Source organism: Peromyscus leucopus, chromosome 4 (assembly GCF_004664715.2).
Source record: "Peromyscus leucopus breed LL Stock chromosome 4, UCI_PerLeu_2.1, whole genome shotgun sequence".
NCBI lineage: Eukaryota > Metazoa > Chordata > Mammalia > Rodentia > Cricetidae > Peromyscus > Peromyscus leucopus.
The window spans coordinates 145,520,194-145,546,766 of record NC_051066.1 but is presented as its reverse complement, the minus strand read 5'-3'; the positions used below and the strand labels follow the sequence as shown (position 1 = coordinate 145,546,766).

Sequence of the window (26,573 nt, the reverse complement as noted above, 5' to 3'; positions counted from 1 at the left end):
AGTTACTGCTCTGATTTCCCTTAGTGATGAATTGTTACCTAGAAGTATAAGATGAAATAAACCCTTTCCTTAAGCTGATTTTGGTCATGCTGTTTTACCACAGCAATAGAAACTCTAAGACACTGGGTATAAAATATAGTGATGCTATCTTTGCTGGGTATAAAAGAGTAGCCCAGCATGTGAGAGACCCGAGGTCTAATCCTCAGCTTGACTAAAAGAGAATGAAAAACTGGAGTGTATGTTGCACGGTACTCCCCATAAAGCACCCAAAGTAGGTGACTCCAAGGCCTGGCCTGACACAGGAGGAAGCTGGACATGGCCAGTAAAGAGCATGGTAGCACTACAGAAGCATGGGTAGAAAGGGGTGTGGCTGGGTCCACAGGGTTAACTGGGGCACCCACGCAGGAGCAGGGGCAAGTAGCGGGCTCCCTGGCAATGAGTGGTTGGTTAACCAGGGACTGGTGGGGTGGGGAGTGGGAAGCCAGAGACAGACATCGGGCCAATGGGAGAGCTTTAAGAGGGTGTGGTCTAAAGTGGGCGTGGCCACACGGGGCGTGGCCTGTCCCGGGTTTGAGCACAAAGGTGCAGTGGACCCAGGCCACAGGGAGGGGGGCGGGGCAAGCGGGAGGGCAGTTGGCGGGGGGCGGCGGGTAACGGAGGGGCGTGGCCCAAAAGGGGTGGGGTTACCGTTGTGGGCGGGACTGCGCAGGCGCACTGTCCCTGCGGTGTTAAGCGGTTTCCCTCCCCCAACGGCGCGCCCGCGGTGGCCGGCGCGTCGTCTGCGGAGGCCGCGACCCCGCCTCGCCGCCCGCCCGCGTCTGCGTCGCCGTCCCCGCGCCCGCGCCCCGCCGTTGGGCCGCGCCGCGCCGGCATGTCGGGCCCCGGGCCGCGGGAGCCGCCGCCTGAGGCAGGCGCGACGGGCGGCGAGGCGGGCCCCGAGGGCGCGGGCGGCGGGGACGCGGCGCTGGGCGAGCCGGGACTGAGCTTCACGACCACCGACCTGAGTCTGGTGGAGATGACGGAAGTGGAGTATACGCAGCTGCAGCACATCCTCTACTCGCACATGGAGGCGGCGGACGGCGAGCTCGAGGCACGCCTGGGCTCCGCGCTGCTGGCCGGCCCGGGCGCGGGCTCGGGCGCGGCGGGCTCGCTGGCGCCGGCGCCGCCCGTGTACCCAGTGCTGTGCCCGCCGCTGGCGGCCGACGCGCCGTGTCTGGGCCACGTCGACTTCCAGGAGCTGCGTATGATGCTGCTGGGCGAGGCGGGCGCAGCCGAGAAGACGCCTGGCGGCGCGGACGGGACGCGGACGCGGGCGGACGGCGCGGCCAAGGAGGGCGCGGGCGGCGCGGGGCCCGACGGCGCGCCCGAGGCCCGGGCCAAGCCGACCGTACGCGTCCGTCTGGAGGACCGCTTCAACAGCATGCCGGCCGAGCCGCCTGCGCCTCGCGGTGCTGAGCCCGGCGAGTCGGGCGTGGCGCTCAACAAGTGCGTGCGGGGCGCGGGGGCGTCGGGGAGGAGGGGTCTTCTCATAGCGCTGTTGCCGTCTGAGGGATCATTCTGGGCACCTGTTGGGTCTGGGTGGATACCTGGAAGGGCTCCGGCGGGGCCACCTCTTGGTGGATACCTGAACGTGGTCAGCAGGGCTACTTCCATGGCTGCATGGACACCAGCCTTTCCCAAAGATCTTCGGGAAGTTCAGTGTAAAGGGGCAGGCAGTCTGGATACTAGATATAGGAGGTCTCATGCCGGCCTGCTCTGAATTAACCTGAGGATGATTCTGGAAGCTGCACACTATACAAGTGCTGCGTGGCAATTCTAAGGAGTACCTTGGGGCTTGTGGACCTTCGGGCTGTCTTCTACACCCCCAAAAGAGGAGAGGAAGAGTTCTGAGGACTGTACCCTTTGCTTCTGTCTCCCCCCTGAGTGCCATGGGGGGCTGCTTTGGCCTCCAGTGCAGACTTGGACCTCTGGAGTGGAAAGGCAGGAGTTTTAAGATTAAGCTGAAACCTGTGGTAGTTCCTGGCCCACTTAATGCTCTCCCAGGTAGCTGTTGAAGACACTGACTCCACAGTTTTCCACTCACCCAGCTGTCCTGGTCTTTTCCATCCTTGCCAGATTTGGAGGATGACAGAGATTGGTTATCAGGGAGTGCTGCAGGCAGGGAGGAGACAAAGTGAACTTCACCAGCACCACTGGCCAGTGGATCATGCAGGCCATGTCCAGGACTGCTTGAGAAGCAGGGCGGAGTCTAGCATGACCTGTTAGTGGTGGAATGGGTGATGGCAATGTTTCGGGAGCCTCTCCGCCACATATTCCTCAGGTTTCTGGGTTTTCTTTTGTCTTGGCAGTTTGGTAACTCTTATTCGACATCCATCTGAATTAATGAATGTTCCTCTTCACCAGCAACAAAACAAATGTACGACCTTAGTGAAAAATAAAACTGCTGCTGCCACTACTGCTTTGCAGTTCACCTACCCGCTGTTTACAAGTGCCTGTCCCACTGGTGGGAATGCCAGCCTTGCACAGACACAGGTAAAGCTTTTTCATCTGTGTCAAATTCAGGGCTGGTAACTTAGTTTGATCTTGTCCCAGGATTTTTTTTTTTTTTTTAATGGAACTGGTGACCTTTGTAAGTTGTAATATTTATATTGTTAGGCATTATTAAAAAACCTAGTAAAAGGGCTGGAGAGATGATTCAGTGATTAAGAATGCATACTGTTCTTGTATTGGATCCTAGGTTGGTTCCCATCTCACAACTGCCTGTTAATTCCAGCTTTAGGAGGGGATCCTTCTGGCATCCAGAACCTGTAGTCATGTGCACAAATCCACACATACACATAGTTAAAATCTTTTTTAAAAATGAAAGTTTTTCAGAAGGTTTGAGCGTAATTGTATTGAGTGCAGTTTACTTGTGCTGTAGAGCTGACATAGCCACATATTGATACAATTTCTGTTACTTAACTTTTTTCCAGAGTTCTAGTAACTCATGTTCTATACTGGAAGCTGCCAAGCACCAGGATATTGGACTGCCTAGAGCATTTTCTTTCTGTTACCAGCAAGAGATTGAGTCCACCAAACAGACAGGAGGTAGTAGAAACAAAGCCTTGCCCGAGCAGGTTTGGATTAAGGTGGGAGGTAAGTGATAAATCAGCAGGTCGTGGCTGTGTGTGTGCTCTTGACAAGCTGTAGCTGCAGAATTTAGGCTGTGGTGGGTGGGGACAGGAGAGGACTTTTATATACACATGTGTAAGAAGTGTTAGGTATGCCCCGTACTCCTCATCCTCATCTTTGAACTTTTTTCTGAACATCATAGTTAACTCAAATTTTGGTTATTTTGAATTTGGGAGCTTTTTCTTTTCTTTATTTTTATTATTTATTTATTTATTTTATTTTATTTTATTTTTGAGACAGGGTTTTTCTTTGTAACAGTCCTGGCGGCTATCCTGGAACTCGCTCTGTAGAACAGGCTGGCCTTGAATTCACAGAGATTGCCTGCCTCTGCCTCCTAAATTCTGGGATTAAAGGCTTGTGCCACCACCGCTCAGCGGGAACTTTTCCTTAACAGTAAAATGACAACAGACTCACAGACATCTTCAGGTGCCATAGCCACTGGAAGTACTTTGTAGTTTATTTCATACTTTGTGAGTGATGATGGAGTCTGAAATCAGCTGAAAGCTCCAAAGAGGTAGAAATAACACTGTCGTGGCAGTGGTTGGGCTTGGCAGAGGCCACTGGATGATCACAAGGTCTGGAGTGTAAAGAAGCTCCACCAACAGATCAGTTTCTTGATAGTCACTTCAGCCCCTCCCTCCTTGGGAAGGTTTTCTTTCAAGAGATAGGAACTACTACTCCCTGAAGCGCTTAGAGCTGCTGAGGCAGGATGAGATGGGAACTGCTTCTTCCTGTCAGCCCTCAGTTTTGTTTGTCAATACTTTTTATTTGAAAATCCTTCTGTGAAATATAGATGAGCACTAATGTGGGACTGTGCCTATTGCTAAGGCTAAGAAAGAAAACATCAGAACTTCTGAATTTGTTTCTCTGTCTCTATTAAAATGTGATCCAGAATTAGTGTTAAGGCTTTTTGTGACAAGTGGGAGAGCATATCACCTGCTTACTTTCTTTTATCTGATTGAATTTGACTTATTTCTATACTATGTGCACAATATGTAAGTGCAAAAGCTGATTTTTTTCTTTGCTTTTTTGTGGAATCACTTGAACATGAAAACATATTTAACTGAATCAGTTAAGTTTTATCCTGAGGTAAAGTATCAATTTTCATATTAGAATAATTGGATGTGAAGAAAAATTTTTAGTGAAAATATTTGAAACATTCTTTCCATCCTAAATTCTAGAAAAAAGAAAACAGTGTTTTGGTTTCTGTATTCATGGGTAATAACAGCTGTTAAATGAAAGGGAGGAGTGGGGGATTTAGTTCAGTGGTAGGTCAGTGGTTCAGCTCTATGAAAAAGAGGGAGGATCTGACATAGTTGTGTTGGTTGCATAGCATTCATTTGGTTTGGTTTGTGGGTTTGTTTGTTTGTTTGATTGATTGATTGAATGAGACAAGCCTTCTCTGTGTACTCCCTGTCTGTCCTGGAACTTACTCTGTAGGCCAGGCTCAGAGATCCACCTGCTTCTACTGGGATTAAAGGCATGCCCCACTACCACCCAGTCAGAAGGGGTGATTTGATTGTGCTGTAGGATTAGAGCTCAGTGCTTAGTGCTCAGAGTCTCTGCCATCATAGCTCCTTGTTTCTTTAATTCGTACTTGATAGTGTTAGAATCTTGGATTGAAATGCAAAGCTTGTCTATGCATGGGTGAGTGCACAGGCACATACAGTCAAGAAAGAAAAGGAAAAACAAAAAACAAAAAATAGTGGTGCACACTTGTAGTCCCAGCACTTAGGAGGCTCAGGAATTCAGACATTCTTGGCTACATTGTGAGTTAAGGCAGTACTGGACTTTGTGAGGCTCTTTCTCAGAAAAAAAACAAGATGCTCAGCAAAGATAGTCTACATTGATGGGAATGAGTTAAGAATAAAAAACTAAATGACGGCTTTTTTTCTTCTTTTGCAAAGAAGAAGCGCTATGTAAACAAGCAATCAATAAGAGGAATCGGAGTAGAATCCGCCAGTTGGATACAAGTGTGGAGCGAAGAGCCCTTGGAGAGATTCAGAATGTGGGCGAAGGCTCTACAGCTTCACAGGGTACCTGGCAGTCTTCTGAGTCCTCACAGTCAAACCTGGGGGAGCAGACGCAGAGCGGACCCCAGGGAGGAAGGTCTCAGCGTCGGGAGAGGCATAACCGAATGGAAAGAGATAGAAGGTAATATAGCACGGACTATGGGCTCAGTTCATACAGTTGTCTTAGATGTGCTGGCTTTTTGTATGATAGTCCACCCTCTGTATGGAGGCTGAGGAGTCTTCAAGACTCAGTCATCTCTGGTGGACTCATCTCTGACTGACTACAGTGGCAGAATACAAGGCACAATGATCCAAGGTATGTGGGAAGAGCTAGGGAGCACATTCCCAGGAGTCTTCTCTGGAAGGTTACGTAGGACCTCCTAATTGATGACTTCAATGTTGTGCTCCAAGGGCACCAACAAGGTGCCACCAAACAGGAGGGCTCGTTAGAGGCTCAGAGACTGTGTTGGTGCCCATCACACGATAGTTCCTATCTGGCACACTCTGAATACCAGGCTCTCAGTGTGAGCCATGTTGCTTGCAGAGTTGTGGTCTTGTGGGCTGTTCTTCACTAATATCCCCAAGCCCAAGTTCCCAGACACTAGGAGAAGGCCAGTTTTGTCAGCAGGTCCTTAAGGAGAGTATTGGGCCTTCAAGGTAAATACACAGTAGGTAACATTGTACCTTTGTGTTTTATTTGGGGAAGCCAGATATAGTTGTACACATTTGTGATTGCAGTGTTCAAGAGGCTAAGGTAGGAGGATTGCTTCAAGTTTGAGGACAATCTGGGATATATAGTGAACTATAGGTTAGTCTTGAATAGCAAGACCCTACATCCAAAAGAAAAAAAAGAAAAAAAAAATGTTGGAAAAGAGGAGGTTAAAACTGTTAATGAAGTGAGTTATAAAAGTGAGTTTACCTGTGGATTTTATATGTGCTACTCTAGGTAGTATAAAAGGTTAATTTTCCTCTATTGAAGTTGGGTTTTTATTACAGTGTTTAATAATAATAATCAATTTGGTCATTTATGAGTATTGCGTTTATATTTTCAGCTCAGTAATAATAGTATTTAACAAGATATTATTGTGCATTGAAGTTTAATTATTGAATAACCCAAGGTGATTTATTGCTTTTTAGAGGATGTGTTAAAACTAGATAGATACCTTTTTTCTCTATTTTTTTTTTTAAACAAGGCTGGCTTCGAACTCACAGAGATCTGCCTGCCTCTGCCTCCCAAGTGCTAGGATTTCTTCATTTTTAGTTAAAAAAAATTTTTTTTAATGTATGAGATGTTTTGCCTGCATGTATATTTGTATACTACTTGTGTGACTGTAGAGGCCAGAAGAGGGCACTGGATTCTGAGTCTAGAATTACAGGTTGTGAGCCACTATGTAGGTGCTGGGGATTGAACCTGGGTCCTCTGGAAGAGCAGCTAGCCACTGGGCCTTCTCTCTAGCTGTGTTATTCTTTATGAGTGTTTTACTTACATGTATGTATGTGCCTGGTGACTGCTGCAATGGTCAGAAGATCCCTGGAACTGGAGTTACAGATGGTTGGGAGCCACCATGTAGGTGCTGGTGATCAAATTGGCGTCCTCTGCAAGAGCAAAACATACTCTTAACTGCTGAGCCATCTTACCAGCCCCATTGCATTCTCTTTTTTTGAGACAGGGTTTCCCTCTATAGCTCAGGCATTTTTCTTATTATACCTGTACACAGGTCATGTTATACCTGAGGGACTTCCTTTAGCTTACCGTGCATTGTAAATCAAGTACTGCTCACCCTGATGTGTGTTTAATGAGCACGTGTGGGATAGCTGCTCTGTGGAAATCTTGACACCCCCTGGTTTAATGGTTTCCAGTGAGTTCTGTGCTTGAATATCTATCTCATCTGTAGGATAGGGTTGTTAATGTACCACACACACTTGAGGTCAGAACTACTTGAGCTGATAGGGAAGGAGTTGGGCCTTCTACTAGAAATTAGAGTGCATCCAGAGTGTGCTAGCTGCCATTTGACTTTAGGTGTGTGGGTGTGAAGATGGGTAGTGGACTGTACCGTGTAACTGCTTGTGTCAGCACAGTGAGGGCTTTGCTTATTACTGGATGTGATATGTAAAGCTTAAAACAAGGTGTGACTTAATTCTCTCAAGAAGCTTTTTCTCAATGTTGGTGATGGACGCCAGGGCCCCATGGAATAATAGGCTAGCATTCTACCACTTAGCTTCATCCTCAGGCTTGCCCTAAATTCTCTAAAAAAGGACAAGTTTATTTTTATGAGACAGGGTCTCATTACATAGCCCAGGTTGACCTTGAATTTATGATTATTCTGCCTCAGCATCTGAGGTGCTTTATTATAGATGTGTATCATCATGCCCCACTCAGTCTGGAAGCTATGCATGTGCCTGAGTACATATTTCTATACATGGGAAGCAAGTCATGATTCCTGAATAACAATGTGGGGCTGGCTCTGGAGGTCAGTGCGCAGAACTGCAAGAAAATAAAAACAATGAAAAAAAATTACTTGCCCAGAAATTTTGTTCTTGAGTTGAGGGATTTGCAGTCATCCCTGGTATAGAGAGCTGGCCCATGAGAAGTAAATATGTGAGAAAGTGTAGGGACTTGGAGGCTACTGGGCCACTACAGGTTGTCTGGTGACCATGGATAGTGATGGCCTCTATAGACAGGTATTCAGTGGCAAAGTGCCCACTGGCTTACGTGAGGCTTCCAGGTGGTACACACCTCCTAGCCTTCAGAGGTCAGCTCCATGCATTCTGCTTTCTTTGAATGAATAATGACCTCTGTTGCTCCTGTACTTCACCAGCTGTCCTGTGTGATTACTGTGGATTTTGACTGCAGGCGCAGAATCCGCATTTGCTGTGATGAGCTGAATCTTTTAGTTCCATTCTGCAATGCGGAGACAGATAAAGCAACAACCCTTCAGTGGACCACAGCATTCCTGAAGTACATTCAGGAAAGACATGGGGATTCCCTTAAAAAGGTGAGTATTCATGAAGTGGACTTCAGTGTTCCTGAATTGTGTTCAGTGAAGATGGGGATTTTTTCTTGATGTGGTGACTGAAAAGGCGGGCAGAAACTTGAGAATTTTCTGTTGTAGTTGTCAGTGTTGCCTCTGATCCCTTCTTCCTAGACTGCCTTGGGTATCCTGGACTCTGAGGTCAGATATGAAGTCTAATATGAAGGGAGTTCTGTCTGTTGATGTCACTTACTAAAGTCATAGTCACAGCTGAGATTTTCTTATGAAATATAGATGACTGTCAAATATCAATTGTCAGATACCAAATTTAGTACCTGTTGTGTGCAGTATATTATGTTGGGTCTAAATGGTATTCAGGACATGATTTTTTTCTCTGATAAGGACAACAGATATAGTTTAGTGGCAGGGTATTAGCCTAGTGTTTGTGAAGCCCTGGGGAGGGGGAAAAATGAAAGCTTTGAAAGAAATGAAAGTAAGAATAGCAAAAGTGGGGGCGGGTCTATGAGGAGCAGATAAATGCTGAACCAGTAGTCTGGACTTCTGCCTTCAGGTGGGTTCAGAGGCAATTATTAGATTTCTGTGATGTATATAACCAGTACAGGCTGAGCCTTAGATGCCCACACACTTCTTGTTCCTTGGGGACTGCTGGCACTCTATTTCTTTCTTTCCACCCGTGGGCTGTAATAGCTGGCCAGCCCTCTTGGTTCTGCAAGGACTGATGCTTGGTTTGGGAGTTGGCTTAGCCCTGGGATGGACTGGTAGAAGAAAGGGAACAATTGTGGGTTGGTTCTCTGCTGTCCTTGGGAGACACCTGTGCTACGTTTTGGCCTCAGAATTCTGGTGGTCACAGCCTATGGCCTTAGAGAAGTAAGTGAAGTCCTGATATATTAGGGGTCTCTATAGGAACAGAACTGATAGAATGAAAGGGAGATTTATTAGAATGGCTTATAGGTTGTCTTAGGGTTTTTATTACTGTGAAAGACACCGTGACCACAGCAACTCTTATAAGGAAAACATTTAATTGAGGGGGCTCGCTTACAGTTTCAGAAGTTCAGTCCATCATCATCATGTCGGGGAGCATGGCAGCATGCAGGCAGATGTGATGCTGGAGGAATAGCTGAGAGTCCTATATCTTGCAGGCAACAGGATGTCAGCTGACTGTCACACTGAGGGAAGCTTGAGCAAAAGACTACAAAGCCCACCCCACAGTGACACATCCTCCCACAAGTCCACACTTGCTAACAGTGCCTCTCCCTTTGGCAGCCATTTTCTTTCAAACCATCACATTCCACTTTCTGGCCTCCAAAAGCGTATAGCCATATCATAATGCGAAAAATTCATCCAGTCCAACTTCAAAAGTCCCCACAGTCTATAACAGTCTCAAACTTGTTTCAAAGTTTAAAGTCTCTTCTGAGATGCATGCCACTCTCTTAACTGTAATCCTCCTATAAAAATCAAAATCAAAAAGCAGATTACATACTTCCAACCTATAATGGCACGGGATATACATTACCATTCCAAAATGCAGGGAACAGAGCATAATGAAGAAATATTGGACCAAAGCAAGACTGAAAATGAGCTGGGCAAACTCCAGATTATGCATCTTCATGTCTCATGTTGAAATGCTCTTCAGATCTTCTACTCTGTTCAGCTTCTCTCTTGGGCTGTTTTCACTTCCTGTTAGCAGCTGTCCTTGACAGGTATTCCACAACTCTGACATCTCTAACATCTTGGGTTCTGCAAGGCAATCTGGGCTTCAGCTTCACAACTTCACATAATGGCCTCTCTAGGCCTCCATTTAGGGAGTCCTAAATGGCCTCAGCAGCTTTATTCCATGACTCCTTTCTTCTATCCTTAACTCTAAAGCCAGAACCATGTGGCCAAAGCTGCCAAGGTCTGCTGCTTGCTGGCACTGGAACATGGCCCCCTTCATCAGCTTTCTGTTTCCTTCACTACCTAAGATTGGCTGTCCCTGAACTTGCTCTTTAGACCAATCTGGCCTCTGCCTTCCCAGTGCTGGGATTAAGGTGTGCCCCACCACATCTGGCTCTAAGCTTTTTTTTAGTTCCTTTTCACAAGTTGGAAATGTAGCTGGGTGGGATCTTGCCCTGAGGTCACCACTCCCTTTACTCCATCTCTTAATTCGAATATCTCCTTGAACATAGGATTTAGCTCTATTCTACTTTCTGTTGCTCTTTTTCTCCTCAAAATTTACCTTTTGTAATTTACCCTGCTCAGCTTGCTTTTTTTCATTATAAATCTTCATTAGAGTTACCAGTAATAACCACATGACAAAATCTATACTAGGCTGTTTTGAGCTTTCTTCTGCCAATGGAATTAATCCAAAACTCTTCACTTTAGCCTCAGGCAGACCCTTTGAACAAGGGCAAAAGGCAGCAACTTTCTTCACCAAAATATCACAAGAACAAATCTCTAGGCAACATACGAAAATTCTTCTCCTCCTGAGCCCCTGACAGTCAAATAACTCTTAGCACCCTGTCTTCATTGCTCCTACTGGTGTGACCCATTACGCAGTGCTTAAAGCATTCCACTGCTTTCCTAACCCAAAGTACCAAAGTCTAAATTCCTCCAAACAAACATGGTCAGGCCTATCACAGCAATACCCCAGTCCCTGGTACCAACTTTTGTCTTAGAGTTTTCATTTCTTTGACCACAGCAACTCTTTTTTTTTTTTTTTTTTAATGTATTATTTATTTATTTATTATGTATACAGTATCCTGCTGGCATGTATCCCTGCAGGCCAGAAGAGGGCACCAGATCTCATTACAGATGGTTGTCAGCCACCATGTGGTTGCTGGGAATTGAACTCAGGACCTCTGGAAGAGCAACCAGTGCTCTTAACCTCTGAGCCATCTCTCCAGCCCCCCCCTTTTTTTTTTTTTTTTTTGGTTTTTTGGAGACAGGGTTTCTCTGTGTAGCTTTGTGCCTTTCCTGGAACTCACTTGGTAGCCCAGGCTGGCCTCGAACTCACAGAGATCCACCTGCCTCTGCCTCCCGAGTGCTAGGATTAAAGGCGTGCGCCACCACCGCCCGGCTCTGACCACAGCAACTCTTATAAGGAAAACATTTAATTGTGGGGGCTCACTTACAGTTTCACAGATCCAGTCCATTTCATGGCAGGGAGCATGGTGACATGTAGGCAGATGTGGTACTGGAGGAATAGCTGAGAGTCCTACATCTTGCAGGCAACAGAATGTCAACTGACGGTCACACTGAGGGAAGCTTGAGCAAAAGAGACCATAAAGCCCGCCCTCACAGTGACACACTTCCTTCAACAAGGCCACACCTCCTAATAGTGCCTCTCCCTTTGGGGGCCATTTTCTTTCAAACCACCACACAGGCCATGGTCCAGCTAATCCAGCAATGGCTGTCTACCAGTGGAAGGTCCAAGAATCTTCAGTACACACTGGAATCCTGAAGAAGTAGGCTCTAATGCCAGGGAAGAGATGGACTTGACAGCAAGAGTAAGCAGGCAAAGAGAGCACACTTCCTTTTTCCTGTCCTTTTTGTAGGCTGCCAGCAGCTGTGGTCCACATTAAAGTTGGATCTTTCCACCTCAAAAGATTTAGATTCAAAGTGGGTTTTCCAGTTTGAATGATTTAATTAAGAAAAAAAAAATCCCTCACACATGTACCATCTGCTTGGGTTTTAGTTAATTCCAAATGCAGTCAGATTGACAACCAAGAATAGCCATCACAAGTCCACCTCTTGTCAACTTGACACATAATCATATCTCCTTATGTCATGCTTAATTTCTAAATGAAAACAATAACCAAGTCATAATTACAGCTAACATGATAGAACTATTCCCAAATACAATTGCAAATGTATCATATATTTAACCAGGTCATAAGTATGCCTAACATGACATAACTATTCCTCATATAACCACAAATGCATTATAAATTTAGAATAGGTGGCAATGCCCCTTGAGGGACATCTTTTTAGTATCTCAAATATGATAACAACTGATACTCTGTTAATTGTTGTTACATTATATAGTAAAGATACCAAGGAAAGAAAACACAAATATCTGTACAAACACATTAACAAAATATGACAAAAATATTCATGTCAACTATAATCATCGTTTCTTCAACTGTTCTCATGGCCTTAGCTGATATTTATAGCTAGCTTTCTCTACTACCCATTCTGTATTTCCTCTGGTATATAGTTACCCTTGTAAAAGGCTGTAAGTTTCTCTGGGGAAGGACCGAAGAAAGGCTAACAGTAAAACTCCTAGGTAATTTATCAAGTTCCTTCCTTGGGGACCTGGCCATCCCTTCATTCAAGGGATTCTGGGTCTGGGCAGAGATTCCATTTGCCACAACCCAATTGTAGCCTTTTTTCATTGTTAGAGAATTTTTTCGCTTATACAGATCAAACAAAAAAGCAGTAGGCTTACCTATTTCATTCTTGGAAACACCATGATTGATTAGCCAGTACCAAAGGTCTATATTCATGACAACATAAAAGTCACTTTGTTCTGACCATTACAGGTCAGGCCATTATGGATGTCGCTTTGTCTATGCTGCCCATTATGATAACTGAGATAACCTTGCCTTTGGTGATTCAGTGCTGCCATCAGGCCCCTGATACCCATTGCGTTTAATTCATCCAACCGAGTAGCAACATCTCCAACCCTAAGACACTGTTGCACAAGGAAAAGGGTGAAAACAAAGCTCTTCAGATGTGCTGGTGCCCCTCTCACTATTTTGTGTCTTGTAGGATTAGTGAAAGCATGCCTTCTGGGCCTGCCCATCGTGGAGGATCAGATTTTACACAGCATGCCCACACTGGCACTGCAGTTTCCCTGGATGTTAGAATCCCTTCATCAACACTGAGCCAAGGGATATCAGGCATCTCCAACTCCTTTTCAAAAGGCATCTTTTGACAAATGCTTCAGCCAACGATTCACGCAAACTTGACACTTTTTTTAAAAACTGTGTGAGCTTCCCTATTAAACCTAGAACCTCCACTCAGAGGGCCTCTATCAGTCAACTCAGCCTGATCCAGTTTTATGATCCTTCCACCAGTATCCCACACCCTTAAAATCCATTCCCACATATATTCCCCAGACTTCTGCTTGAACTAGCCAACTCATGAAGCTCGTTAGTATTGTAGTGTAGTGTTCCTTCTCATGGACTACACTTTCTTTTTCTTTTTTCTTTTCTTTTCTTTTTTTTTTTTTTTTTTTTTTTTTTTTGGCTTTTCAAGACAGGGTTTCTCTGTGTAGTTTTGGAGCCTGTCCTGGAACTCGCTCTGTAGCCCAGGCCGGAACTCGCTCTGTAGCCCAGGCTGGCCTTGAACTCCCAGAGATCCGCCTGCCTCTGCCTCCCAAGTGCTGGGATTAAAGGCATGCGCCACCACCGCCCGGCTGGACTACACTTTCTATTTCCCCTTTAGGGGCCTGCTTAGCCTTCAGTCTGGTTATAGGTCTAAAGGCATCTATTGGCAAGTCCTGAGGGACATCAGTGTTGTCTTGCCTGGCATTTGTTGTTGTTTGTTTTTGCTTCTTTTGGGGGGCCCAACACCCAGCTCCCAAATAAATCACACATGGAGGCTTATTCTTAATTATGAATACCTGGCCTATGCTTGGCTTGTTTCTAGCCAGCTTTACTTAACATAAATTATCCCATCTATCTTTTGCCTCTGGGCTTTTCCTGTTCTCTTACTTCTGTAAATCTTACTCTTACTCCATAGCTTGATGTGTAGCTGGGTGGCTGACCTGTGATGTCTTCCTCCTTCTCTGGCTACTTCTTTTTTTTTCCTCTCAGATTTCTCCTGTATATCTGCTCTGCTTGCCAGCCCCACCTATTTCTCTCTCCTGCCTTGCTGTTGGCTGTTCAGTTCTTTATTAGCCCATCAAGTGTTTTAGACAGGCACAGTAACACCGTTTCACAGAGGTAAACAAATATAACATAAACAAAAGTAGCACACCTTAAAATAATATTCTACTACAGTCATTTCCTTCATAGAAAGTCACTGCTGGTTTAGCAGATGATGATTAATTTCCTTAGTCAAAGGTGGAAAAGGCAATATTTCAGGGGTTGGGGGTAATAGTTCATCTTCTGTGGAGGGTGGAGAGATTACTTCCTCAGGTAAGATAAACCCTTGAGAATCTGAGGGTTCAAAGTTCTCAGTTTCAATAGGGTCCTTCCCACAATCCCCATTCCAAGTTACGGGAGTCCATTCTTTACCAATTAATGCCCTTAATTTAATTGCTGACACTCTCTAAGGCTGGGACTTGAATTTTCTCTGTAATTCAGTCAACCTTGTAATGAGGGCTTAAGTTTGATTTTTCACATCTTGAGCTCTGTGGCTCCTAGAGAGAGGTTTCTCTTCTAGGTCACTTAGAAACCTTTAGACTGTTTATGCACATCTGGAGCTGGTCAATTTTATCACTGAGTCCATTGTTATCTTTCACCGTATTCTGAGATGCTAGAAATTGGTTAATTTTATCATGAAGCTCATTCTTTTCCTTTGTCAATTTATCCAGAGATGATAGGAGCAACCAACCAGCATCATCAGTTTCCTTATTTTTCCACAAACCCATTGCCTCTCACAATTGATGAATCAAGACAATCAAATGCATTTGTCCACTTAAGTTTGAAAAATAGTTCACTCCAAGTACTCTTCAAGTTTCCAGAAGAGGCTTTTAGTAACTGGAGAGACTTGAGTAACTGTAGGTTTTGGCAAGTTGGAAAGCCTATTCCAGGTACTTTGAAAATTCATCCTTATACTTCTGCTGCTCTAGAACACTTTTGGCACCAAAATCTGTATTAGTCAGGGTTTTCTAGAGGAACAGAATTGATAGAATGAGTCTACATATATATTATATTCTATAGATAGATATATGTAAAGGGGGTTTATTAGAATGGCTTACAGTCTTTGGTCCAGCTAGTACAACAATAACTGTCTACCAGTGGAAGGTCCAAGAATCCAGTAGTCGTTCAGTCCATGAGGTCTCAGCTGGTCTTCAGTACACACTGGAATCCCGAAGAAGTAGGCTGTAATGCCAGTGAAGAAATGGACTTGCCAACAAGAGTGAGAGCAAGCAGGCAAAGAGATCAAGCTTCCTTCTTCAATGTCCTTTATATAGGCTGCCAGCAGACGGTGTGGTCTAGATTAAAGGTATACCTTCTCATCTCAAAAGAGCCAGATTAAAAGTGGGTCTTCCTACTTTGAATGATTTAAGAAAAAAGCCCCTCACAGGTGTACCCAGCAGCTTCGGTTTAGTTAATTCCAGATGTAGTCAAGTTGACAGTCAAGAATAGCTGTCATACCTGGGTACTGATTTTGGACTCATGTTCTGCAGAGCCCAGCAGGAGTGTGCTGGAGAATGGGTTCAGATGGTACAGCAGACCTGGAGCCTTGACAAGGGCCCAGTGAGAGGCCTGCCAGGGACCCAGCCACACTGAACTGGACCTTGCAATCTTTGTCTTTGTCCCTTTCTATCCTCTGTGCCTGAGTGGTGTTTACATCTGTATAATGCAGCCTTGTGAGCTATTTTTAAGTCCACCTGGAGCACACTTCGCACACTGCTGCTTACTCTGATTGGGTCTCTGTGGTTATTGGTAACACTGTTTGCTAGAATAGACTGCTGGTCTGTCTTAAAATAAAGCTTTACTATTTGTTAAAAAGATTTAGTCTTTGGCTTTGTGTACCTATTTGTGGTAAATTGTTGATTTAATCCAGTCCAAAAAAGTATTTATAATTTTTGAAATAAAATCTTAAGAATATACTCAAAAGATCAGGCTTTTAAAACTAAGGATTTTCTTATCCTTTTGAGATTACAATATAACTGCATCATTTTCCCCTTACCTTTCCTTCCAGACCCCCCTATATATCCCTCCTTGCTCTCTTTCAAATTCATGGTCTCTTTTTTTTATTGTTACATGCATATAAGTATATATGTGTGTATGATGCATAAATTTCTAAGTATATAACTAGCTTAATCTGTATAATGTTATTTGTATATATGTTTTTAGGGCTGGCCATTTGGTATTGGATAACCAATTGATATCCTCTTCCCTGAGAAGACTATTATATTTCTAGGCTATTTTTGAATTTTGTCTCACTGAACTTGTAGATGATTTCTGGATCAGATTATTGGGCCATCATTGGTATGAACATATTCAGGCTTGATTGTTTCCATAGTAACTTTCCCCTTCTTATTTGCATATATATTCTTATTCTTTAGGATTCAGTAATGAGAGTTTTAAGTGTTCTTTTTTCCCCCAAGTTTTGTTAGTACCCATTTTGCTCAGCTCTTTCCTAATGTATCAGGCACCTACTCCAGATTCTAGGGACCTGGTGGAGATGATAGACCCTGCTGGTTCAGAAGGAGACAGGAAACAATAGTGAGTGGCAGTCAGATTCTGCCATAGAGTAGAATCTAGGGCCAATAGGACTGCAGAGGAGCTTTGGATTTGAGTCAGGATGTACAGAGGCTGGGGAAAGGGAGTTGAAGTTGCAAAGATTTTCAAGTGGAGGTGCTGAATGTTATGGCTGAGGAGAGCAGTGTCTACAAAGCCTCACTTCTGGGGTTGTGAAGGGGGCACAGGATTGTCAATCCAGAGTGCAGTGATTCTGGGGTCTTCCTAAGAACCAGAACCCCTGAACAGATTTTGGCAGAGAGATACATGGTCAGAGTACATTTTATATTCATTACTTGATATTGGTGAGCTGGTAGGAGGCTGCAGCTATAGCTCTGGAAACAGACTCAGCCAAAAGGCAGTGGAGAGAATGGCCCCAGATCAGCATTGCTGTGGTATACTGAGTGTGGGACACCATGGAAAGGTTTAGGGATGGCTTGCAGCCCATCTTTGACTGGACATGCTGTACTTTTGGGTCTGGCCAGCTCCTAATGGAGATGCAGAGGTATTGGCAGATGAAAGTATGATATAGGTAGATGACCACTGCATGACAATGTTCTAACAAGCATGTTTAGAACCATGAATACCTGTGTGCCCATCACCTAACCCCTCAGCTGATGTGCTATTACTTCATCCATGCACACATTTAATTTAAAACATTTTTAATTTTATGTGTAGGAGTGTTTTGCCTGCATGTATGTCTGTAAACCACGTGTGAGCATGGTGCCATGGAGGCCAGAAGAGGGCGTTGGATCCCCTGGAACTGGAGTTAATATGGTTGAGACCGGCCATGTTGGTGCTAAGAATTGAACCTGGGTCCTCTGGAAGAGCAGCTCAGTGCTCTTAACCACTGAGCCACCCCTCACCCACCCACACACAGACAATTATAGGTTTGGATCTTCATTTAGAAAGGTTTCCACACAGGCCTCTAAAAGACTGATCTCTACTCATATCAGCCTCACAAAGCTGGTGGCAATGTCTAATACCCAGTCTTACATTTCTGTAAGGATTCTTTTAGGTTGTTCAAGACAGGGTTTCTCTGTGTAACCCTGGCTGTCCTGGAACTCACTCTGTAGACTAGGCTGGCCTCAAACTCACAGAGATCTGCCTGGCTCTGCTTCCTGAGTGCTGGGATCAAAGGTGTGTGCATTGGTCTTTTTGCCTGAATCTGTGAGAGGGTGCCAGATCCCTTGGACCTGAAGCTACAGTTGTACACTGCCATGTGGGTGCTGAGCATTGAACCCCAGTCCTCTGAAAGAGCAGCCAGTGCTCTTAACTCCTGAGCCATCTCTCCAGCCCCTCTGTAAGGATTCTTCCAGTGACCTCTGTTGAAGTTTTTAGTTGTTTGGTTTTTTTATTTTTGTCTTTGTTTTTTTGTTTTTGAGGACAAGGTTTCTCTGTGTATCCCTGGCTATCCTGGAACTTGCTTTGTAGACCAGGCTGGCCTCAAACTCAGAGATCTGCCTGCCTCTGCCTCCCAAATGCTGGGATTAAAGGTGTGCACCATCACTGCCTGGCTTAGAGTTTTTGTTTTGCTCATCCTGTTTCTCCCTCACTATTCAACCATGACTTATGAACTGTATTTGATTCTGCCCTTCAGTCTAAGCAACTAAAATTCCATCATCCCTGTTTATAGTGGCATTGAGGTTTGAAGAGATCTGGCCAGTGGTCTGAAATGTCCCCTTCTTGATTTGGGTTACTGGTGATTTTTTTAATTATAAAGTAATTTCAGACATAAATATCACAAGAACCCATCTAGGCTTGCACAGTGTACCAGGTTGCTTGTGTGTCTGAATGATCTCATAGAATTATGGATGCCATCTTATACCTTAGTTCTCCATTGTTTGCCTTTTGTACGTTGTCTTACATAAGCAGAACAGTAGCATGTAGAGCATTGGTGGGCACTGTTACCTAGCACTGTTAATGTTTACATTTTGTTCCTTGTCCCAATAATGCCCATTTGTTTCCCTGGTTGGGATCTAGTCCAGGGCCACTGGTAGGTAACATTTTATTGTGGTGTGAAAGGCTATTAGGGATTTGTGGCTATGAACCTCAGCAAGGTGTTCAAGGCTGCTGAGCCCCATTGCCATGACTCATCTGCTTTGCCTTCCTCTTGTCACCAAGGGAGGGGTCCTCCTTGCTATGAAGTCATACCTTCACTTGGTTATTCCCAGACCCTGTCCTGACACACAGGTCCTGACCCCAAGCATTTCCCCCTAATTAATGAAAACCGACGCTATTTTTCCTAGTGTTCTAGGGAACTCTTTAGGTCCATTGTTCCCTGCTAGCACTGCCTTGTTCTTTGCCCTCCTGACTGATAACTCAAAACCACACTATGTGCTTCTAAACCTCACCCTTCTCTGAGGTCTCCTCCTACAAGCCTTTTATCACTGCCCCCACAGTGTTCAGCCAGAGAGGGGTCCAGAGGGGTCCTGAAGACATCCCTTGGCTTTCTGCACTGGCTTCTAGGTCATCACCTTCCTGGGGGTCCACTCCTCTGAGTCTGTCTTTTCCTTAGCTTTTTAATTATGGACCGTCCCTGGCTTAATCTGGGAGCCTGGACCTGAGCAGCCAAGGCAGGTAAAATGTCTGCCCTTTGCTGTGCAGTGTCCACTGTTTGGGTAGACAGTGGTGTGCCTTCCTGAGTCTAGAGCCCCTCCATCATCCTTTCTAGTCTAGACTCAACCTTTTGCTCTCAGGGTAGGGAAGATGCCCCTTGTAGAGACTGCACCCAGTCTTTTTGAGTACCATCTTCCTTGCAGAGGTTCTGAGGCCCTCATGGCAAGACTCTTGAGGGTCTATGCCTACCATTGACAGCTAGCAGCCCCTGGCCTGTTTGCCTTCCAGTACTGCTGTGTCCCATGCTCTGATATGCATAAACCAGAAGTTGTTTTGTGTATATGATGGAGAATGTGGTCCATTAAACTTCATCCTTTATGATCTCATCCAAGTACAGCCCCTGCTGCAAAACAGACCCACACCAGGTAAGTATCATTTATACAGCCTGTGGGGTGGCCCTGCCTGGGTGCACTGGGGAGCTGAACTCTCTCTACCACTGACTTCACCAGATGCTGAGGTCCAATGTGGAGTTGATACAGCAGGTAATAAACACAGCTTCCCAGAGAAGAAGAAAAGACTGCCACTAGCATTGGATGGGCTCTGCAGTGTGGATGAAGAACCCAGAACTAGAGCTTTTGCTGAGGCTGATATAGTGCCATTTGCCACAGCACAGCCTGTGTTCAAGGGCTCAGGGTTGGGACATGTATCTTGATGACTACAAGTTTCTAAATGTCCTCATAAGAGCATGGTTGGCACAGATGGAGCAGTAGGAAGCCAAGAGATAGAGTCATACTTCTCAGATACTCTCGAATTCTCAGGAAACTGCTGTTACAGGATTTTTTTCCCTCTCTAGAACATGCCACCAGAAGTACCTGTCGGCCACCCAGCAAGTACATATAACTTATATGTCACTAAGTGGCCAAAATTATGCAGTGCTCTATTCTAAAAAATAAAGTGTCTTGCACAAAATAACCCTGTACTCCTTGTCCTGCTCTGTGCCTATCTTGCCCATGGACTTATTCTGGGTCCCTCCTTGCTGAGGGCTGTGCTCCAGCTTCCTTGATTTATTCTGTATGCATTAATATTTTTTGTCAAAAGTTTGCTTTTATTAATTAAATACCCATCCTTCCTCTGTCCTTCCCAAATTAAAAATTTATGTTCTTTAGTCTCTTCCTATCTAGTGCATTTAAAGCAAACATTTCTTTTTTTCTTTGTATTAGTGTTAGGAAACAAGACCTCATAGCTCATGTAGCCCAGGCTGGCCTCAGACTCTGTGTAGCTGAGGCTGACCTTGAACTTCTGGTCTTCCTGCCTTTTCTTCTCAAGTGCCAGAATTACAGGCAGTTTATGCTGGGGATTGGACCCAGGGCATGAATACCCTCTCAACTCCACCTTCCTCTCAGGTCTACTCCCAGAAGCATTTAGTTACTGTTCCCATACTGTTCAGCCAGAGATGGGCCCAGGTGGGCCCTCAAGACATCCCTTGGCTTTCTGCACTGGTTTCTAGGACATCACCCTCTTGGGGCCAAGGATGTGACTCAGTGGTAGAGCACTTGCAAGGCCCTGGGTTTGATCTCCAGTGCTGGAAAACAAAAACAAGACAATGAGATACCACTTCAATATTGATCAAATATCAGGAGAACAAAACAAAATCTGAAAATAACCAGAGTTAGGAAAGATCTGGAGGAATTCTAACCCTTGTGTGTGCCTTGATGGTGAAATGTGAAGTAGTGCAGCTACTGTGGAGAACAGTTATGGTAGTTCTCAGAACAGAACTGCCAAAAGACCCAGCAATTCCACACAGTGTAAATCCAGGAGATTGAAAACAAGAATCAAACTGACATTTGTCTCTGAGCATTCACAGCAGCAGTGCTTATCAACAGAGAGTGGACAAGCAGAATATTTTGTGGACACCCATGGCAATGTTCAGCCATGAGAAGGATTGACGGTCTGGCACCTGCTGTACGGACACTCCTTGACAAACTGGGTGAGATAAGCTAGTCACCAATGTGAGGTCCCTGGAATAGATCTGACTCAGAGATGGAAACTTACTGGTGTGTGTCAGGGCAGGCAATGGGATGCCATGGTTAATGAGGACAGTTTCTGTTTGGAATGATAAGAGACATTTTGGAAGAAGCTCTGGTGATGGACACTGTACTGTGTTCTTATGCCCTGGAATTGTAAACTTGGAAGTGGTGAAAACACCAAATTTTACTATACATATTTGCCAAAGCAGGAACATACAAACCTAGATTTATGAGTCTAGAACACTATACATAAAAAAAGAAAAAAATTCTAAACTTGAACAAAAACAATAGAACAGTGAAGGCCCACATCCATGAACCCAACCTCCTCCCACTTTAGTGAATTCGAGCACTTCCTGCTATTTTCTTTCATTTGTAGACAGCTATTCCGATGTCTGCGTCTGCACTCATTTGTGTATTTGAATTGAAATCCAAATACTGATCTCTTTCCTCTCAGGGTCACTTATCTTGTAGGAATTCCCACATTCTGCATTTCACAAATTCATAGAAATGGTTAACTACTTGTTTCCTGCATCTTCTAGACTAGCCTTCTTGAGTGTCTCCCCCACCCTCCCAATACTTGGGCCATCAGACTTGGTGTAGCTATCTGGTAACATTGAGGCAAACCCTGTGTTTAGGGGGCCAGCCGTATGGAGACTTTAGACCTAAGGCCTTTTTAAAGGCAGGGGAAGCCGGGTGAATAAGCAGAGACTAGCAGCTTGCAGGGAGTTGCTCTTGGTCTCACTGTGTGCAGGGACTGTACCTAGTCCTTGGCTGACCAAGGATCCTCACCAGTGTGTGTGAAGGGACAGCCACCAACCTGGATACTTAACAAATTATGAAAATGGTATATTTTATGTTTTTTAACCATAAAAATGGCCATTTTGACATATACTCAGACTGAGAATTTATTGGAAAATCTTTTTAAAATAGTAGTGTAACCGCTGTTGAGGGAAATTTTTGTTTTTTCCTGTTTTCTCACATACCTGCTCACCAAGGTGTGACATTTGTGATACCTTAGCTCATACTTTGAGATACTTTACATGGCTCCTAATTTCAGCCTCTTGTGCTTTTGAAACTAGCAGCGTTCACATCTTTGAACTCAGTGCATTAATGATCACTTCTTGACTTTAGGAATTTGAGAGCGTGTTTTGCGGTAAGACTGGCAGAAGGCTAAAGCTGACCAGACCCGAATCCCTGGTGACCTGCCCTGCACAGGGCAGTCTGCAGAGCAGCCCCGCCATGGAGATCAAGTGACTGGACTGACCCAGGACCTGGGAGAGAACTGCCGTTCTTTCGGCATCATACACATGCCTGCCATCCCAGAGCTCAGCTCTGAGTCCTCAAGAGGGATGCAGCTCCAGTTGGTGGGACTCCAGTAAGGACTTTGAGAGCACATTTTGTGAAAGTATTTATCTAAACAAAATACTTACCCACTAATGTCCAGATGACCATTTGAGGATGAAGACATCTTGATAATTAGTAATTTTTCAATTACCTGTCCGACACCATCATGTGTTCTTAACATGATAACTTAAAAAAATTAACATCCTTGGTAATTTCTTGAGTCTCAAGACTAAAGAAAACATTGCCGTTTACTTATTTTGTTTACTTTTTAAATATGCCCCTTTAGCAATTGGAAGAAGATAAATTGTTCTTAACTAGAAGAGGTTTGGAAACTTTATTTCATTTGTTCTATCACCCCCTATATTCCAGTCTCATGGTACTCTGTATTGGAAAATGCAGTGCCATTTTAAAACTTTTTGCTAAGAATTTTCCAGAGACTTCCTTTAAAGCTCCTTTTGCCCATAAACATTTTCTCAGTAGATTGCTTCAATGCCCACATTTCCATATTGTGAGTCATTGCTTTATGTGTAATAAATTGTATGTTTGGAACAGAGGTTTCCAGTGAGTAGCTTTATTTATTGTACAGATGGTGCAGTGTAGTTCCTTCAATAAATACTGGGAGCCAGAGATAGTAAGTTTGTAATAGAAAGCAGGTGAAGTAGATATTAAGTTCCTCACCTTCATCACACTGTAGCCAGTGCTAATCTGAAGGGTTAGCAGATTGCTTTATTGGTAGTCTATTATAGGCTTTATATAAATGTTATGTAAACAAGTCTCTGAGTGTTTTTATCTCATGAAATTGTACACACATACAAAAAAGATACACCATCCCTTCCAGATGCTTGGTTTAAAGTCTCCATCTCTAGGGCCTGTGCCTGAGGTATGCTGTCACAGATGAATTGACTGCCATTAATCCTGCAGATGGGACAGTGGCAGTGGTGCCAGTAGATGCTCTTGAGGGCCCAGGCAGCAGGCCAGGAAGGACTAGCTGACTGTAACCAGCTATACTGTTCATTTCTAGTAACCACACGACTGGTACCTGCTGCCTGCTGGAGTTCGTTACCCGTCATTTCCTAACGTTGTTTATGAGTTCCGAGGACCTGACTTTTCCCCACCCCCTCCTAACACAGCTCCTTGGCAGGCTGAAGTGTCACAAATCCCTGGGGTTCCCTGAGCACCAACAGCTCCAGGAAGGCCAGGATCACCAGGAAGGCCAGGCTCACCATGAGCACCATCTTGACCATCTTTGCTGATACCAGGTACACCTTGAGGCCCTAGAAACCAGAAGAGTGCAGTTAGAGACCATGAGAATTCCAAAGCAGCAGCCATTCACAATCTATTTGGAAGATTCTCTAATTGGCTTACTTCTGAACCCTTCAAAAGGTCAGAGATGGGGCACTTGGGCACAGAGTCCAGAAGAGCAGAGGCAAAGACAAGTGGCTGGGCAGAAGGTAAGCAGGTACAGCTGAGGCCAGGCTAGCCAGATAGTCTCGTGTCCTGAAGACACAGTGCATTCTGGTCCCAGAAGGGCTTGTGGGGTGCATGTCAAGCCTATTTGGAGGAGCTGGAGAGATGGCTCGGCAGTTAAAAATCACTGGCTCTTCTTCCTGAAGTCCTGAATTCAAATCCCAACACTCACATGATAGCTCACAGCTGTCTATAACTGTAGTCTCATGGAATTTGATGCCCTTTCCTTGTATGAAGCTGTACATGCAGACAAAAACAGTTCTGTACATAAAATACATAAATAAACCTTAAAAATAAAAAAGCATATTTGAGGTTGGCAGGCAGCCTGGGAGGAAGTTGGGGAGCTTTAGCTAGGGGTGGTAGGCCATAGCCATTTACCAACATGATATGACCCAAATGTGAGGGCACAGTTGGGAGTGGCAGCTTAAGGCAACATAGGTGGCATTGTAGCCTGGGGTGGCCGACAGGATAGTCAGGACGGCAAACAGTTGTGGCAGGGGTGCTACAAAGAGAAGGGAGGTTGTACCTCAGGGAGAGGGGCTATACCTCAGGGAGAATGAGCCTTATGAGGTGGGGGCACCTTTCAAAGGAGAGGGGTTGTGCCTCACAGAGGAGGCAGCGAGAGTCACCCAAGCACATATGGCTAGAGGAACCCAGAGAGGAGCATTCCCTGGGATACATAGTTGCAGATGAAATTCCTCAGGAGGCCTGCAGATGGTGTGAATTCATCCTCCCACTTCAGCCTCTAGGGTACTGAGATCACAAGTATGCCACCACACCCCCAGCATTCAGGTTTTTTATGTTAAGACACTGAAGCATGGCAGGCAGAATGACTCAGCCGGTAGAAGTATTTGCCTATGAAGCCAGTAACTTGAATTTAATGTCCAAAACTCATTTAAAAGTAGAGGAGAACTGACTCCACAAAATTGTTGTTTGACATCTGTTGTAGAATATTGCTTTAAGGTGTGTTACTTTTGTTTATGTTGCATTTGTTTAACTCTGAGGCTGCGTTACTGTGCCTGTCTAAAACACCTGATGGTCTAATAAAGAGTTGAATGGCCAATAGCAAGGCAGGAGAGAGGATAGGTGGAGCTGGCAGGCAGAAAGAATTAAAAGAAGGAGAAATCTGGGAGAGGAGAGATCTAGGAGCGAGAGAAGGAAGAGGACATCAGGGGCCAGCCACCCAACTACACACCCAGCAATGGAGTAAGAGAGAATGGAATATAAAAATAGAGAAAGGCAAAAGCCCAGAGGCAAAAGACAGAGGGGTTAAAGTTAAGAAAAGCTGGAAAGAAACAAGCCAAGCTAAGGCTGGAAATTCGTAATTAATAATAAGCCTCCATGTGTGATTTATTTGGGAGCTGGGTGGTGGGCCCCCCAAAAGAGTAAAAGAAAAATCCAACAATAGAATCCACATCCACATGTGTGTTGTAGTACATATGCATGTATGTGCACACATGTGTGCACCGGCACATGCATACACACACAAAGTAAAAAGAAAAAAAATCATTCAATGTAAATATAGTCAATTAAGAGAGATAATTAGCTGGGCAGTGGTGGCGCACGCCTTTAATCCCAGCACTTGGGAAGCAGAGGCAGATGGATCTCTGTGAGTTTGAGGCCAGCCTGGTCTACAGAGTGAGATCCAGGACAGCTAGGGATGTTACACAGAGAAATCGTGTCTCAAAAAAACAAAAACAAAATGAAAAGAATAGAGGGAGATAATTTTCTGGAATAGACATTATATTTAGTAAGATAGAAATTAACCAAACCTACTTAGCTAAAATTAGATACAGAAAAATTATTGATCACTTATATTACTGATTATCCATTATTTCTATATACCAAAGAGATTATAAAAGTAGTTCCTTAATGCTTTACTAAGTGAAAAACATTTCCAGCCCTCCCTGAGAAGAGCTGTGTGAGGACAGTGGCCTACCTTGGGGCCCCTGGTCCCCAGCAGGTCCATCCACTCCTGCACCCGCTGTACCCTTGTCTCCTCTGTCACCCTGGCTTCCTGCAGTGAGGAAAGACATAGACAAGTCAGAATGGCTGCCCATCCACAATGATGGCCTTATCTATCTTGTTTCCACAGAGCTAGCTGCTTTTAAGTATTCCCTGAAGCGAGGCTGTTCACCAAGGTGCAGCTTAGCAGAAGTCTGACCGGAGTAGCACACCTACATCCCCAACACAGCAGCTGACACCATCCTTACCTCCAAAATCACTGATGGAATTTTACTTTTGTTTGAAAAATGTATGCCTCTGAAACAATTGTGTTATTTGATGTTCATGTTTTCAATATGAGTTTTGACCCACAGCTTATCAAAGGATACTTTGTTTTAATTTTTTTTTAATTGAGACAAGATTTTAGTCTGTGATCCAGGCCTGGAGCACACTATGCAGCCCATGCTGGCTTCCAACTCACAGTGATCCTCCTGCCTCATTTTTTCAACTGCTGGGATCACATCTGGCATTAGCATGTTTTAAAATATCCCCTAAGTGTTCTTCAAAGCTTTCATCTGTTTTGGTCTGGTCATGGTCACACAGGGCAGAAGTGACAATGCCATAATAGATCACTTACCCAGCATGCACACGACCCTA

General features: G+C 44.6%; 2 protein-coding genes across 8 annotated transcripts in view; one reads left to right on the top strand and one right to left on the bottom strand.

Annotated features, from left to right (window-relative positions):
• The first annotated feature begins 775 nt into the window (after positions 1-775).
• The window catches only part of Tcfl5 (transcription factor like 5), a 27,156-nt gene continuing 1,358 nt past the window's right edge, over positions 776-26,573 (top strand). The window contains exons 1-6 of one of the 5 annotated variants that reach the window (XM_028885325.1): positions 776-1,485; positions 2,349-2,532; positions 2,973-3,135; positions 5,082-5,325; positions 8,038-8,179; positions 22,293-23,056. In XM_028885325.1, the coding sequence (XP_028741158.1) occupies positions 872-1,485; positions 2,349-2,532; positions 2,973-3,135; positions 5,082-5,325; positions 8,038-8,179; positions 22,293-22,415 (1,470 nt within the window). In that variant the 5' untranslated portion in view covers positions 776-871 and the 3' untranslated portion in view covers positions 22,416-23,056. Of the gene's footprint in view, positions 1,486-2,348; positions 2,533-2,972; positions 3,136-5,078; positions 5,326-8,037; positions 8,180-14,696; positions 15,198-15,515; positions 16,097-22,292; positions 23,057-26,573 lie in introns of those variants that run through there. The other 4 variants (XM_028885324.2, XM_037205462.1, XM_037205464.1 and 1 more) reach the window with 4 other exon arrangements.
• The window catches only part of Col9a3 (collagen type IX alpha 3 chain), a 23,512-nt gene continuing 19,999 nt past the window's right edge, over positions 23,061-26,573 (bottom strand). For all 3 annotated transcript variants that reach the window (XM_028885321.2, XM_028885322.2, XM_028885323.2), the window contains 2 exons: positions 25,912-25,989; positions 23,061-23,779 (listed from right to left, as the gene is read on the bottom strand). In XM_028885321.2, the coding sequence (XP_028741154.1) occupies positions 23,589-23,779; positions 25,912-25,989 (269 nt within the window). In that variant the 3' untranslated portion in view covers positions 23,061-23,588. The remainder of the gene's footprint in view (positions 23,780-25,911; positions 25,990-26,573) is intronic.